Source organism: Typopeltis vanoorti, chromosome 20, assembly GCF_054136105.1.
Source record: "Typopeltis vanoorti isolate ZY-2024b chromosome 20, IOZ_Tvanoo_1.0, whole genome shotgun sequence".
NCBI classification, from domain to species: Eukaryota; Metazoa; Arthropoda; class Arachnida; order Uropygi; family Thelyphonidae; genus Typopeltis; species Typopeltis vanoorti.
This window is the reverse complement of record NC_143568.1, coordinates 26224310-26240480: the sequence shown is the minus strand read 5'-3', so window position 1 is coordinate 26240480 and position 16171 is coordinate 26224310. Positions and strand designations below refer to the sequence as shown.

The following is a 16171-nucleotide window of genomic DNA, read 5'->3' as shown; positions in this document are numbered from 1 at the left end:
ACTCACCAACTTATGTCTCAATCATATTCCCTCTTCTTCATCTACTCGCAAAGCTCTGTAAGTTGCATTCCCTCAGTCTCTCCCCATATCTGACATTCCATAGACCTGGCACTGAATTAGTAAACCTTCTCTGGATTCCCTCTAATACATCTATATCCCCTTGAAATTCTGGTAACCAGATCTGCACCTTATACAAGAGATCAGTAATCTCTTTGCTTCTGCATATCATTATTTCCATATTCTCGTAGAAAGGCTTCCTTAAGTAATTATTAAATTACTTAAGGAAATTACATTGTACAAAGGATATAAATTAAATTAGACTTTAATCTATAATTCCAATATTTCGGCAATGTCTTGTTGCCATTCTCACAGGAATTTAAAATAAAGACACATGCATGCAGGCACTACACACAGTAAATGAGGACGAAGCAGGAAGCTGTTGTTTCTCCTAAAAGTCCTGATGATGCCCTCTAGCGGGCTATGTAGGTATTCTTGGCCGTTGGGCTGAAGGTCTTCTGATGTAAGTCTTCCAAATATGGGGCAGTCTCAAATTTGTTTGCAACCAAATTTGTTGAGGTTTGGCATGTTTCTTAGGGCTGAGGCTGATTCCATGAATAGCCTTTCAAATTTTAATTTACTACCATGTATTACTATGGCTTTCTTCCACTGTATTCTGTGGCATGTATCCAGAGCATGGTCTGCAAGACCAGAGTGGCTGTACTGGTGAAAACGGATGTAGTCCTTGTGTTCTGAAATTCTGATATTCGCTGTCCTGCCTGTTTGGCCAAAGTAGGGCAGTATACAGCTACAAGGGACCTGGTACACACCAAGTAGGTCTAAGGGACGTGGCTGGTCTTTTGTGGAGCAGATAAGGGACACCAATTTTCTATATGGTCTGTAACAAGTGGTCAGGTCATGTTTTTTTTAGGATTTTTGTAATTTTTTCTGAGGTGCCTCGGATGTAGGAAATGGAAATGGATGAAGGGAATAAATTAACTGTGGAAAGGGTACAAAGGCAGATAACAAAGATGGTGTCGGGACTGTACAATGTTAGTTATGAGAATCGGCTGAGGGAGTGTGGACTACAGAGTTCGGTGAATATAAGATGGAGGGGTGATATGATTGAGACTTTTAAACTGTTGAGAGGTGGTTACAGGGTTGACACTGGGGAGTTCTTTCGCTTGGTTGAACAGCAGGAAGGAGTCATGACAAGGGGCCATCCCTTGAAGTTACGAAAGGAAACTGTGAGCAAGAGGGTGAGGAGTGGTTTCTTTGCATGGAGGGTGGTTGAACCATGGAATGCATTGCCTGAGAGCGAGAACAGTCAATGCATTTAAGGAGTGGTATGATAGACTTTGTGTTTCCTATGAGGGACCTCCCTCGATAAGTCTTGATAGACTTGTGTTTCTTAGAAAGGACCTCCCATGATGAGTCTTTTGACTCCACTGAGGCCTGAATAATAATAATAATAATAATAATAATCCTTGTTGTGAAGGGGGGGGGGGAATGTGGTTCACTGGTTTCCATATTTTTTTGGATTTTTTTTGTGTGTGTGTGTGGGGGGGGGGGTAGCCATTGGCTGAGAAAGTGTTGAAGATGTGGTTTAGTTCTGTGGTTAGGGATTGTCATTTGAACAGATAAGTTTAGCCCTGTTGTGTAGTGTCTTAATAACTCCATATTGTTGTGAGGGGGGGGGAATTGTTGGTGAATGTATCTGCCTGTATGGGTGGTTTTCTATAAACTGAGAAGAACCAAGGTTCCATCAGGCTGGCAGGTGACTAGTGTGTCTAAGAAAGGAAGGCTGTTGTTTTTCTCCTATTCCAGGTTGAACTTGATTCTGGGGTGTTGGTTGTTTAAGTGTGTTAGGAAGCAGAGGAGTGTATCAGAGCCATGTGGCCAAATAGCAAACACATCATCAACATAGCGAAGCCGTATGGTTGGTTTCTGTGGAGCAGAGTTTAAGGCTTTCTCTTCAAAAGTCTCCATAAAAAAGTTGGCCAAGGGTTAGGAGAGTGGTGAACCCATGGCTGTCTCCTCTATTTGTTTGTAGAATAATCCATGCCAAACGAAATAGCCTGAGTTCATAGTGAACTGAAATAGGGCTGAGATATCGGGAGGAAATTTAACTTGGATTAGCTCTAAGGTTTCTTTGAGTAGGACATTTGAATAAGGAGAAGACTTTGAAACTGATCATTATGTCAGTATGTTGGAGTGTAAGGTTTTCTATGCTGGCTTTGAAATAGGCTGAGTTTTTTATGTGTGATGGTGTGTTGCCAGTATAGTGTAAAAATAATCATAATTAAAATTCTGAATATTTTTACGTATTGTTTATGTTAAAATGTTTATTAGTTTTGTTTTCATAACATGCATTGTCAGCACTTGCGATGTGCCCGTTATGAAATTGTTTTGTTAAAAGTGATATGTAAAGCAGTTAAAAATTTAATACAATTATTCAAATACTTACCGGATTTGAATACAAAGTAATACAATTATTCAAATACTTACCGGATTTGAATAATTGTATTACTTTAAACAAATTTTATTGTAATTCAAAATGATCAAAAGTTGTGTTTTATGAGGACATTCTCTTGTCGCTAACAGAGACAAAGTGTCAGCCATTATTTATACCTAACTTCTTGCTTACCAATTTCATGGAGTGCTCATGCTCGCCAAGAAGTTTGATGAGTGATTGACAGCTGATAAGAAAGCGTTCGGTATCTGAGTAACGCCGGTAAACAAGAGAGCGTTCGGAAGGAATTTAGAACACAGGCTGGCAGACATTTAGGTTCGGAAGGAACTTAAGTTTTTTAAGTGACAGTCGGAAGAAAATTAATAGTATAATCCGAAAAAGGAATCGTGGAACTATTAAGTTTCAAAGTGGAATAAGTATTGATGAATAAAAGGGAAATATTGCTATAGACGTTTTAAAAGGAATTTAGAACACAGGCCGGCAGACATTTAGGTTCGGAAGGAACTTAAGTTTTTTAAGTGACAGTCGGAAGAAAATTAATAGTATAATCCGAAAAAGGAATCGTGGAACTATTAAGTTTCAAAGTGGAATAAGTATTGATGAATAAAAGGAAAATATTGCTATATGTGTTTCAAATGGAATATTGGAGGAAACACTAATTGGACAATTAATAGTAGATTCTGAAAAGGGAATCGTAGAACTGTAAGTTTTTTTTTTATTGGAAGAGTTAAGACTGTAAATAAGCATTTAGTGAATAAAAGAAGAATTTGCTATTTATGTTCTAAAGGAATGTTCAAGAAAACTCTGATTAGGAAGTTTCATATGTATTAAGGACGCTGGATCTGACTATTATTTCTACTGAAGAAAAGAGACAGAATTAAGTTCGGATGAATTAATGTGTGCTACATAAGTGATGAGAAAAAGATCCTGTAAAAATGAAGAATAGAGTCATATATCTTCGGAAAAGGGCCTTGACAGAGAAAGAAACTGGCTATGAACATTTTGTGAATGTGCAAACAAAGTGTTTGGTCTAGTCTTAAGTGTAAGTTTATTTCTAAAAGGCCTTGGATCCAATTAATTTAGTAATTAGTTATGTAATATTTGTTTGAAGTGTATATATATATTTTTTTTTTATTAAATGTGTTTATTTTGTATTTGGTCTTGAGTCAGTGATTATTTGGATTTTGAAAGAAAGAGTTAAGATCATTGCACCAATTGGAGTGAACCCTTCTGCATATAATAACATATAGGTACACTCGGTAATAAATTAAAAATAATTGTTAGAAACAGAGATTATCTCTATGGTAGGATTAATATTAAGATATAATATCTATGAATATCCTTATCTATATAAAAATCCACCAATTATTAACAATAGTGTGTGAGCGCTTTGGCCAAATGTTTAGCTAATTTGTATGTGGGGGAATCAATGCCATCCACTATGGGACGTAATGGCACATTTTCTTTATGTATTTTTGGGAGTCCATATATACACGGGGTATGGAGTTGAACGGTTTTAATTTGTTAGTGACTTCTACAGGTCAAGAAATGACCTTCTTAAGGAGCCTGTGGAGTTTTCTAATTTGTGAGTTAGTGGGATTGTACTCAATTGGGGGTAAGTAGCCTGATCTAATAATAGAGCTTTAAGCTTACCTGTGTAATCTGCTGGGTTAAGTACTACTGTGGCATTACCTTTTTCCGCTTTAGTGATTATTATTTCTTTGTTTTTCTTCAATTCCTGTAGAGATTTTTATTCCTTATTGGATAAGTTGGTTTTTGGTGGTCTTGCTTTGGTGAGAACACAAGCTACATCCAGTCTAATATCATTGGCTACGTGGTTTGGAAGGTGGCGGATTCTGCATTCAATTTGGATCATAATATCCTCAGCTGAAAATTTTCTGGGAGCAATGGCGAAGTTGTGGCAACATGAGAGAGCTTTGAGTGCTTCAGGCTTCAAATTAACTGAAGAAAGGTTGATTACAGTGTCAGTAGGAAGTTTTGGTTCAGAGGTTGAGTTATTTTTTAATTTTTAAAACTTCTTGATATGTCGACCTCATACTTTTGAAATTCTTTATCTGCAGCAGTGCATGAGAGATGTCGTATAGGATTGACCAAAGCTCATGGTTTAACGTGCTGAACAGCTCTTCTTTGAGCACCTGTATAGCTAAGTTAGTGTTAGCTAGGATACTGTGAGTAGTGGCGATTTGTTCTCGAAGCAATGCTTGGCTGGGGCGGTTATAAATTCGGAGAGCCTTTTATGACAAGAAACGGTGCTTGAAGTTGACATAATTTGGGATTACCTGATTATCCCAGCAGCATTTTAGGAAAGTCAGATGGTTCAGTTTTCTTGATAGCTTCAGCTTTTTTTTACCGTAATATCGGGCCTTGCGTGCGATGGAATCTCTGTGGATGATAGTAATTTTCATAGAAAGGCTTAGACATTGGTTATATGTGCTTATTAAATTACTTAAGGAAATTGCAATGTACAAAGGATATAAATTAAATTAGACTTTATCTGTAATTAATCTATAATTCCAATATTTTGGCAATGTCACGTTGCCATTTTCATAGTAACTTAAAATAAAGACACATGCGCCTTAGACCTTAGACCTACCTGGTGTATACCAGGTAGGTCTAAGATCTAAGGTCCCTTGCAGCTGTAAACTGCCCTATTTTGGCCAAACAGGCAGGACAGGCGAATATCAGAATTTCAGAACACACGGATTACATCCGTTTTCACCAGTACAGCCACTCTGGTCTTGCAGACCATGCTCTGGATACACGCCACAGAATACGGTGGAAGAAAGCCACGGTAATACACGGTAGTAAATTAAAATTTGAAAGGCTATTCATGGAATCAGCCTCAGCCCTAAGAAACATGACAAACCTCAACAAATTTGGTTGCAAACAAATTGAGACTGCCCCATATTTGGGAGACTTACATCAGAAGACCTTCAGCCCAACGGCCAAGAATACCTACATAGCCCGCTAGAGGGCATCATCAGGACTTTTAGGAGAAACAACAGCTTCCTGCTTCGTCCTCATTTACTGTGTATAGTGCCTGCATGCATGTGTCTTTATTTTAAGTTCCTGTGAAAATGGCAACATGACATTGCCGAAATATTGGAATTATAGATTAAAGTCTAATTTAATTTATATCCCTTGTACTTTGTAATTTTCTTAAGTAATTTAATTAGCATTATTTCCATTGTGTTGTTCTTGGAATGTTAGCAATGTGACCCCTAAACATCAAGTCTCTGTCCACTATCACTCCCAGAACTCTCATCCCTACCATCTCCTCCAGAATTTTCCCATTAATTGTATACCCTACATCCCAACCATGTCTACCAAATTTCATAATCTTGTACTTTGCAACATTAAACCTATAGCTTTACTCACTTGCCCACTCACATAGTCTGTTCAGATCCTCCTGCAAGACCACAACATCTGCTCTACTTCTCATAGTTCTTCCTAATTTTGCATCATTCAGAAACTGCTGCACATCTCATGTTAAACTGATCCCAATGTCATTAACATACAAGTTAAATAATAATGGTCCCAATACAGATCCTTGTCACACCCCACTAAGTGATATTCTTTTGGGGTACCACTCCTCCATACAGGGATACCTGCTGATACCTATCTGATAGCCAATCAGCTATCCAACTCACTAGTCTGTTATCTAATCCCATCTGTTTCAATTTACCTACTAGGTTGTTTTGTGGCAGTCCATCAAAAACCTTTGAAAAACAAAGTGTACCCTGCATATGCATCTCTTTTATTGAGTGAATTTGTAATATTTTTGTAATATATAGAATATATAAGCAGATTGCAAAAAACATGACTTCCTCCCTAACAAACCCATGTTGACTATCATAAAGAATACTGCTATTATCAACCCATTTCTCATTCTGAATCCCAGTCCTCACTAACTTCTCTAACACTTTTCACACAATTTACTCCACCAACGAGTTGCAGACAATGCTGATTATAAATAAACCAATCAAAATTCTGAATGCCTTCAGAATTTTGATTGGTTTATTTATAATCAGCCATTAATGACATCAATCGAACGAGTTAACAAAGGCTAGTGATTGGCAGAAGCCTGTTTGCAGAGACAAGGTACCGTCAATTTCACCATGGCAAACATGGGTCTCTCAACTGGTATTACCCCCTGTGTATGAGATGATCCCAATTTTTGGTCTAAAAATTTTAGAAAAAAGTATCGTCTTATACATGGAAAAATACAGTAAATATGGAAATAGACAACAGAATCAACAAAGCTGGTATAGTGGGAAGTCAACTGAATAAATTTATTTGGAATAAGAGAGAAATTAGTCAAAACACTAAATTCGCTGTTATACAAGACAGTGTTCAAACCAATTTTAACTTATGGATCTGAGAGCTGGGTTAGAAGTAAAACACTTGACCAAAGACTAGAGACTGCAGATATGAGAGTCCTGAGAAAGATTAGGGGGTGTGAACAGATGGTATCAATGGCAATATCATATTAAAAACGAGGAAATTAGGAAAGAACTTGACATTGTTAGCATCCAGGAATGTCTTAGCAGAGTTTATCTCAGGTGGTATGGTCACCTAAACAGAATGGGGAAATAAAGATTATCAAAACAAGTGTTCTCTGCTAGGTAGGCAGGAAAAGACCAAGATATAGGTGAATTGATATGGTAAAAAGTGCCTTAGAAGATAGAAATATAAGATCTGACAATGTTGGAGCCTTCACAGGTACATGAAATTATGGTACAGGTACAGATAGTAGTACATGAAATTTTTCATGTACTACTATCATATCATGTACACCCTTGAGAGTACATGTCAGGAATTTGATGATGATGGTAATTGGTATTTGAATTTCCTGTTGTTCTTTCTTAGTTTTTTGTAATGGTGATGTTTTGTTGTGATATTCAAATATTTGCTCATAGAGAGCATTCTTCTGAAGTAAAACATATAGGAGGATACAAATACATAATTCTTATTTATTTGGAAATCAGCTTTTCATAAAGAATGTTGATTTTAAGATGATATAGGCATTCTTTCTTTTTAAAATCTGTATAATCCTGGTTAACAAAGGGAAAAAAAAGAAGTCTTAATCCATGTAAAGTTTTGTCAGATTTAATATTTATTATTATTATTTTTTTTTTTTTCATAGGAAATCAGTTTTAAATATCTCTAAAGGTCTTTCTGAAGTAACAATGGTGAACTGGAAATTGGCACTCTGTTTGGTTTTATCATGGACAATATTGTGTGTTATCGTTATGCGTGGTGTGGAATCCTTAGGAAAGGTAATTTGCTTGGTTTTGTAAGAAGTAATATATAATTAAAGATCTGTATGTTATTTAATTTGATATCTTATATATTGAATATTTTGATGATAAATACTGCTCATATGGGTTCAAATTCCCACTGATTCTTGGATGTTCATGAGTGTTTAGGTGGTGATAATTTTCAATATATGAAACCCCATTGGGAACATGCCCATGCCAAAGATGTTATGAAAAGACAATATTTAGTCTTTAGCAGCAATTTCTTGAATTTTCTCCCCCCAGGAGGCATTTTGTTAGAATGTTTGTGTAAGGAGGGCGTTCATTTCAGATCATTTTTTTGAAATACAGGTAGTCCTCGACTTACAACAGGATTCCATAATGTCTCCATTGTAAATCAAGGACTTTTTTTAATTCTTGATTTCTGTTATAATATTTTCTTAAAATAGGTTTCTGTTTAACTTAAATTGGTTAAAAATGTATAAACTTACATAAACATTTATAAATTATTTATTAGCACATATACATATAAATACTAAATACAAAATTAAGAAATAAAAAAAATTAAGAAAAGAAATGCATAAATACATCAAAAAATGTGCACTTAGTTTAATTTGAAATTCCTTTAAATATTAATTAACATAAACAAACAAAAAACTTATTAATGGTGTCTTTAATTAAACAGATGAGTAACTGTTATTCAGTTGGAAGATATGGTTATTTCTCGTGATTGGGAGTAGTATTTTTAATCAGAAAATTGGATAATGTTGTCTGTTGGGTTTTTTTTTTCTTTTTTCTTCATATATTTTGCGATAACATCTGACTGCTTCTCGAATTTGATTTTTGACTTTGGCGAAGCAATTAGGTTCTTGATCCATATTTTTGAGTAGCTGAAGTCCTTGATTTAGTTTAGAAAATACTTCAGCTAATCCTTTTACGGTAAATTTTTTTTTAACAATTTATGTTCTTCATCTTCCTTATTATTCCTTTCTTCTTCTACAATTCTTTGGTTTTAAAAAACAAGTCTTGATCAGTCAGTTCACCTTCTTCATGATCTGCTAATTCTTCTGTATTGGTAATATTGATTTTTAGATCCAGTTTTCTTGCAATTTCAACAATTTCTTCACCAATTTGTTCTAACATACTATGCTCGTTGTATTCTTCGAGTGTCTCCTGTGGTAGTAACTTCTTCCAAATTCCTCACATACATTGTTCCGATACCTCTTTCCATGAAGATCCAGTGTTCTGGATACATTGGTTAATATCATAATTTTTCCAAAAATCACGTAATGTTGTAGCATTGTTGTCCATTGCTGTTATTACTTGCGAAAATGTAGTTTTCAGATAATATGTCTTGAATGTAGCAATCGAACCTTGATCCATTGGTTAAGTCACAGCTGTTGTATTGGGCAGTAGATACACCATATTTATGTTTTCATTCAAATCACCGATGTGAAGAGGATGTCCTGGAGCATTGTCAAGCAGCAATAGAATTTTAAACGGAATGGTTTCGTGCAGAGTTGTAAATGATTGGAATGCCTTGCTTGAGAGTGTGGTGTCTGCAAGGAGTTTGAGTGTGTTTAAGACATGATATGATGAGCTGTTGTGTGATAAAAGGACTTCCCAGATGAGTCTTTGACTCCATGAGGTCTTGGGGTAATAATAATATAATAATAATAATGTTTTTTTTCAAGACAGTAGGCACGTACTTCTGGAATAAAACAATTTAAGAACCAGTCTTCGAATAAAACAATTGTCATCCAAGCATTAGGATTACTCCTGTAGTAAACCGGCAACTTATTCTTGTCAATGTTTTTCAAAGCTCTGGGGTGTTGTGAACGGTAAATAAGATATGGTTTTAATTTAAAACCAGCAGCGTTTCGTCCAAGAAGAAGCGTAATCCTATCTGTAAATGCCTTAAACCCAGGCACTGATGTAGCTTCTCTCTGAATGTAAGTTCATTCTGGCATTCTTTACCAGAACAGTCCTGTTTCATCTACATTAAAAATCTGCTCTAGCAAATAGCTCTCATCTTTTATCATCTCTTTCAGATTTTTCTTGAAAATTTTGGCAGTTTCAAAATTGGAACTGGTAGCTTCTCTTGTTATTTGTATGTTATGTAAGTTAAATCGGCTTTTGAATTGATATAACCCACCTTTACTAGTATTAAACGTATGCCCCCCCCCCCCATATTTATCTTCTTGTTGTTTCCTTAAATTGTCAAATAGGCTGTATGCTTTTGTTTGAATCATAAACAAACCGAGAAAAATATTCTTGTTGATTTGATCATCTATCCATATCATTGAAAGCTTCTCCATTTTCATGAATTGGTCCTTCTCTTTTTTTTTTGGTAAAATTGTGCATTTCATATTAATTGCCCCGTTAGCTGCCTCCATTATTCTTGATTTATCTTTTATAATTGTTGAAACAATTGAATGCGATTATTTTTCTTCTCGTGCTATTTCATCAACTTTCTTTCCTTTGTCATATGCTTTGATTACCTTTATTTTAACATCTAAACTTAAAGCTTTCCTCGCCTTTTTTTTTTTTTTTTTTTTTTTTTTTTATGTTGGAATTTTCATCAGTGGACATGATAGGGTTACAACGAGATACAAAAATTGCAATGAGAGAAATGAACACTTCGACTGCTGATTAGCAACTAACGTGCCAAAGGCTGTGATAAGTTAGAAGTGGGTGAATCATAGCAGCAGCTGTTGCGTATGACCTTAACCAAGGAGATCAAGGATAATCCCAAAGAGTTCTTCTGCTATGTGGCAAGTAAAAGGAAGAATGACTTCGGAAGGATAACTTTAGTGGGTTCTGATGGTATTGAGGTGACAAATTCAGTTGAATAGTAGAGTTACTGAGTGATCACTTTTCAAAAGTCTATCACCTAAGTGAGGTTATCTCTGTACTTGTAGCAATAACCAATGTGAGAATTGAAGTTAATAAATCAGAGGTACTTAGTATATTGCAAAATTTAAATGCAAACACTGCTGTAGGTTAAGATGGAATATCAGCTTGAGTGGTGCGTGAATGTGCAAAGGCATTGTCAACACCTCTTACTTGGTTATTTAACTTAATTTGAACTCTGGTATGGTCCCTAGGGAGTGGAAGGAAGGCAGAGTAGTTCTTTTGCATAAAGGTGACTCTAAAACTGCGTTATTTAATTACAGGCCACTCACCATCTCAGGAATGGTGGTAAAAGTATTGGAAAAGTTGGTTAAAGATAATATTCAAGAATAGGTGGATCAGGATATGATATTCTATAGGGGACAACATGGTTTTTTAAAGTTCGATCCTGCCTTAGCAATTTATTAACTTTTTATAATAGAATGACATCTGAGTTGGACAAAGGAAATGGCTACACAGTGCTACTTCTGGATTTTGCTAAGGCTTTTGACAGGATACTCCATGGAATACTGTTGCACAAATTAGTGCACATGGTGATGGATACTAAACTAGTGATATGGATAAGAGAATGGCTCATGGAGAGATACCAGAAAGTAGTGTATGGAGGAGCAGAGTCCAGGATAAGGCAGGTGACTAGTGTTATGCCTCAGGGCTCTGTGCTTGGGCCATTGTTGTTTAATTTGTACATAAATGATATAGGAAATGGCTTAAAAGGAGATATTCAGTTGTTTGCTGATGATGCAGAGTTGGCTAGTGCAATAAAAAATCAAGCTGATGTTGAGAGTTGCAGGATGATTTAAATAAGCTGGCAAAATGGGCAAAAGGAAATGGATGTCAGTTCAATGTGGAAAAGTGTAAAGTTATGCATTTTGGGATTAAAAGATTACCAGCTGTGTACCACATTAATGGAATGGTACTCCAAGAGATTGATGAGGCTAAGGAGTTGTGGGTGTTGGTGGATAGGGCACATTACAAAGGTGTCCAAGATTGCACATAGGATTACTTGGTTATTGAAGAACACACTAACATCCAGAGATAAAGAGGTTATTATTCCCCTTTATAATGCGTTGATACTTCCACATTTGGATTACTGTGCTCAGGTCGGGTCACCTGGATTCCTTGGACATGAGGAGGTTGTGGAGAGGGTTCAGAGGAGAGTTAGAAGTTGGTGAGTGATGTAAAAAATGCTCCTACATTGATAGATTGAGAGCTTGTGGATTGCAGAGGTTGGTTGATAGGCAGAGAAGAGGAAATATGATAGAAACATTTAAATTACTAAAAGGTTTTTATAAGATTGATTCAGGGAAAATATTTCAGCTGTGCAATAGTGATGGAAGAACTAGAGGTCATCCCTGGAAATTAAGGAAAAGTGTGGTTAACAGGGGTGTGAGAATGAGGTTTTTTGCTTGGAGGGTGGTGAATGAGTGGAATGTATTGCCTGACTCAGTTGTGAGTTCTTCGTTTGTAAATGAATTCAAGAAGAGATATGATAGTATTGTTTTGATAGTTTGTGTCTCCCATGATGAGTCTACTGACTCCATGGAGATACCCATAATAATAATAATAGTAATAATAAAAGAAAGGAGAGATTGAAGTGGTTGTTATGAATGAAGAAGTGGGTAGCATGAGTACAGAGAAAAAGAGAACAAGTGTGCAAGACATACAGAGAAATAGGGAGGTTCATAGTGGACAGGGGAACATAGCGTGAGATAGGTAGATGCTCCAAGAGGATGTGAATGTGTGTGTAGACAAAAAGGGAAGGGGAAGATCTAGGATCAAGGGAAAAAGATGGATTTGAAGAAGGTTCTAACATGAATAAGGAGAAAAAGAAATGTCTCGAGTTAAGTATGGAGAAGTAACATCTAACAAGTGGTATCAATGAAACTTGCTATAGATCCAGGAATGAGCTGTTATGATTTTATACAAATGCTAGAAGTTTAAGAAACAAGGCAAATTAAATTGCATTAATTGAGTCGGTTTACCCAAAAATTGTTTGAATATATGAGACATAGTTGGATGAGGATGATATTCTGACAGGAATAGAAGTGGAAGGTATCATATGTTTCGTGAAGATAGAAAGGGTAAAAGGGTAGCAATTGATGATAGATAAAGAGTTATGTCATAAATGCAGAGAAGAAGAAAGAAAGAAATAGTGCCAGTGGTTTTGAGGCAGTATTGTAAGAGATAGAGGTGATAATGAAATACTTAGTCGGATGTTGTTATAGACCTGGTGATGTGAATAGTAGTGACCATGGAATGTGTAATCAAATTATCCAAGCAAATAGGTATGATTGTGGTGAAATGAGGCGGAGAGCAAGGATTATGAATGATATTCTGGCTGAAATGTGTGAGGAGATGGGAGTACAGTTTGTTAATGTGTGGAATGAGTTTGAGGGACGAAGTGAGCTGTATGGGAGCGATGGACTGCATTTGAGTGGTTATGGTGTGAGTCGCTTGGAGAGACTGCTGCTGGAAGGTAGAGAAGTGAATAGAGAGAATGAATCAGATCAAGAGGGGAGTGATGTGGAAGAGCAGGAGAGTAAGACAGGAGAGATTGAAGGAGTGGAAATGAATGTGGAAGTGAGTGGTATGAGTATAGATAATGAGAGAATGGGTGTGCAAGAGGAGCAGGGAAACGGGGAGGCTCAGGGTGGACAGGGATACACAGCGTGAGAAAGGTGGATGCTCCAAGAGGAGGTGAGAGAATGTGTAGGCAGGAAAGTAATGGGATGATCAAGGATCAAAAGGAAACAGATGGAATTGCAAAGGGTTCTAAAATGAAGAAGCAGAAAGGGAAATGGCCCCAGTCCAGCATGGAGAGATCACATCGAGTGAGTGGTATCAGTGGAACTAGCTGTAGATCCAGAAATGAGTTGTTGTGTTTGTATACCAATGCTAGAAGTATAAGAAACAAGGCGGATGAAATGGTTGCACTAATTGCGTCTGTGCACCCAGAGATTGTCGGAATAAGTGAGACATGGTTAGATGAGGATGACATCCTGACAGGAATAGAGATGGAAAGGTATGATGTGTTTCGTGAGGATAGAAGGGGTAAAAAGGGAGGGGGAGTGCTATTGATGATAGAGAAAGAGTTATGTCCATACAAGGTAGAGATGCAAGGGGGAAATGGGGCCAGTGGTTTTGAGGCAGTATGGTGTGAGATAGAGGTGAATAGAATCAAATACTTGGTGGGATGTTGTTATAGACCTGGTAATGTGGATGGTGGTGATAGTGAAATGTATAGTCAAATAAGCCAAGCAAATAAGAAAAGGGTGATCATTATGGGTGATTTTAATTATGGCAATATAGACTGGAATGAAGAGATAGCAACTGGAAGTAAAGAAAATGAGTTTCTTGAGTTTTTGAGGGATAACTACCTCAGACAGTATGTAACAGAGGGCACAAGAGGATTAAGGGTCTTGGATTTGGTCATCTCATCGGAGGATGTAATTATCAATGAGGTATCAAATCATCCACCAATTGGTGAAAGTGACCATGAGGTGATTACTTGGGTGGTTGCCAGCAGTGCAAGGACCCCTGTGAAAAAAGGGTATATGTGGAACTACAAGGGGGGTGATTATGAAGAGCTCAGGAGACAGCTTGCAGGTGTAGCATGGAATGAGGAGTTAGCTGGAAAAGAGATCAATGCAGCTTGGGGGATTTTCAAAAAATATTTAGTGGATGCAATGTCTAAATGTATACCACGGGTGAGAAGGTTAAATAAGTTAGGTGTGAGATGGATGAATAAAGAGATTAAGCATGCAATACAGAGAAAAAGGGCATTGTGGAGGCAGCATAAGAGAAGTGGAAGTAACCAATTTCATGAGTTCTACAAAGACCAGGCAAGGAGAGTGACTTGGTTGGTGAGAGTAGCTAAAGAGAGGTATGAACAGCAGTTAGCTAATGAAGCTAAAAAGAATCCTAGGGAGTTCTTTCGATATGTAGCCAGCAAAAGAAAGAATGATTATGGAAGGATGACATTGATTGGAGGAAATGGTATAAAGACAGCTGTTGCAGAATGTGTGGTGGAGATACTTAATGAGCAGTTCATAAAGATCTTTCAATCTTGTGAATGTGACTTCATGGAGAGATTAAGAGCAGTTGATGATGGGGAGGAGAGACTGACTGTAAGTGAGCAAGAGGTGTTTGGGGAGTTGAGTAAACTAGATGTAAATAAGGCTGTGGGACTTGATAATATATCACCACGTATTCTGAAGGAATGTGCCAGAGAGTTGACACCTGCCTTGACATATTTTTTTAATACGAGTCTTGCACTTGGTCAAGTCCCTAAAGAGTGGAAGGAGGGCAAGATTGTGCCACTTCATAAAGGAGGTGATCGAACTCAAGCATCAAACTATAGGCCTATCTGTGTGTCGGGTGTTGTGGTTAAGTTGTTGGAGAAGCTTGTGAGAGCTAGAATCCAGAGTTGGGTTGACAACAATGGTATAATCTTTGATGGACAGCATGGATTTGCTAAAGGGAGGTCGTGTTTTAGTAATCTACTTACTTATTACAATAAAGTGACTGCTTCCTTGGACAGAGGAGAAGGATACACAGTAATATACTTGGATTTCGCAAAAGCTTTTGATAGAGTGCCTCATGATAAGTTGACAGTCAAACTAGAGCAGATGGGGTTGGATATTAGATTAGTGCATTGGATTGGAGACTGGCTATCTGATAGGTATCAACAAGTTGTGTATGGGGGTGCAATATCCAGGAAAAGGAAAGTCACTAGTGGAGTGCCTCAGGGATCTGTTTTAGGGCCATTACTATTTAACTTGTATATTAATGATATTGGCGAAGATTTGGATGGAGATATTCAGTTGTTTGCAGATGATGCAAAGTTGGGAAGAACCATAAAGAGTAGTGAAGATGTTGTGGCCTTGCAAGAAGACTTGAATAAATTGAGTGATTGGGCAAGCAAATGGGGGTGTGAGTTCAATGTTGCAAAATGTAAGGTTTTAAAATTTGGAAAACAAAGATGGGATGCAGAATTTATGCTTGGTAAGAATATATTGTTGGAAGTAGAGGAAATAAGAGATCTGGGAGTGATAGTGGATAAGGATCTAAAATTTAGGGGTCACATCGCCAAAATTGTGAAGACAACACAAAGACTTCTGGGAATGATGAGGAGGACACTGACGTGTAGAAGTAGGGAGATTCTTGTTCCATTGTATAAGGCTTTGATTAGGCCACACATGGACTATTGTGCCCAGATTTGGTCACCTGGTTTTCAGAAGGATGAGGAGATGTTGGAAAGGGTCCAAAGGCGACTGACTAAGGTAGTTTCTGACCTCTGGAATGTCGAGTATGAGGAAAGATTGAAAAGATGTAATTTGCAGAGACTAGTGGAGAGAAGGAAGAGGGGAGATATGATAGAGACCTACAAGTTGGTAAGGGGTTGCTATAGGATCAATGGTGGAGAAGTTCTACAGCGAATAGTGGGAGATCAGGGGAGAACCAGAGGTCATCCCTGGAAACTGTATAAAGAGGGTGTGAGTAGGGGAGT

The 16171-nt window shown here is 37.2% G+C and overlaps 1 protein-coding gene across 1 annotated transcript in view; it reads left to right on the top strand.

The window, feature by feature from the left end:
- The window catches only part of LOC150095293 (uncharacterized), a 590931-nt gene that overhangs the window by 373396 nt on the left and 201364 nt on the right, over positions 1-16171 (top strand). Inside the window, exon 21 of the mRNA XM_090410639.1 lies at positions 7638-7770. Within this exon, the coding sequence (XP_090266765.1) occupies positions 7638-7770 (133 nt within the window). The remainder of the gene's footprint in view (positions 1-7637; positions 7771-16171) is intronic.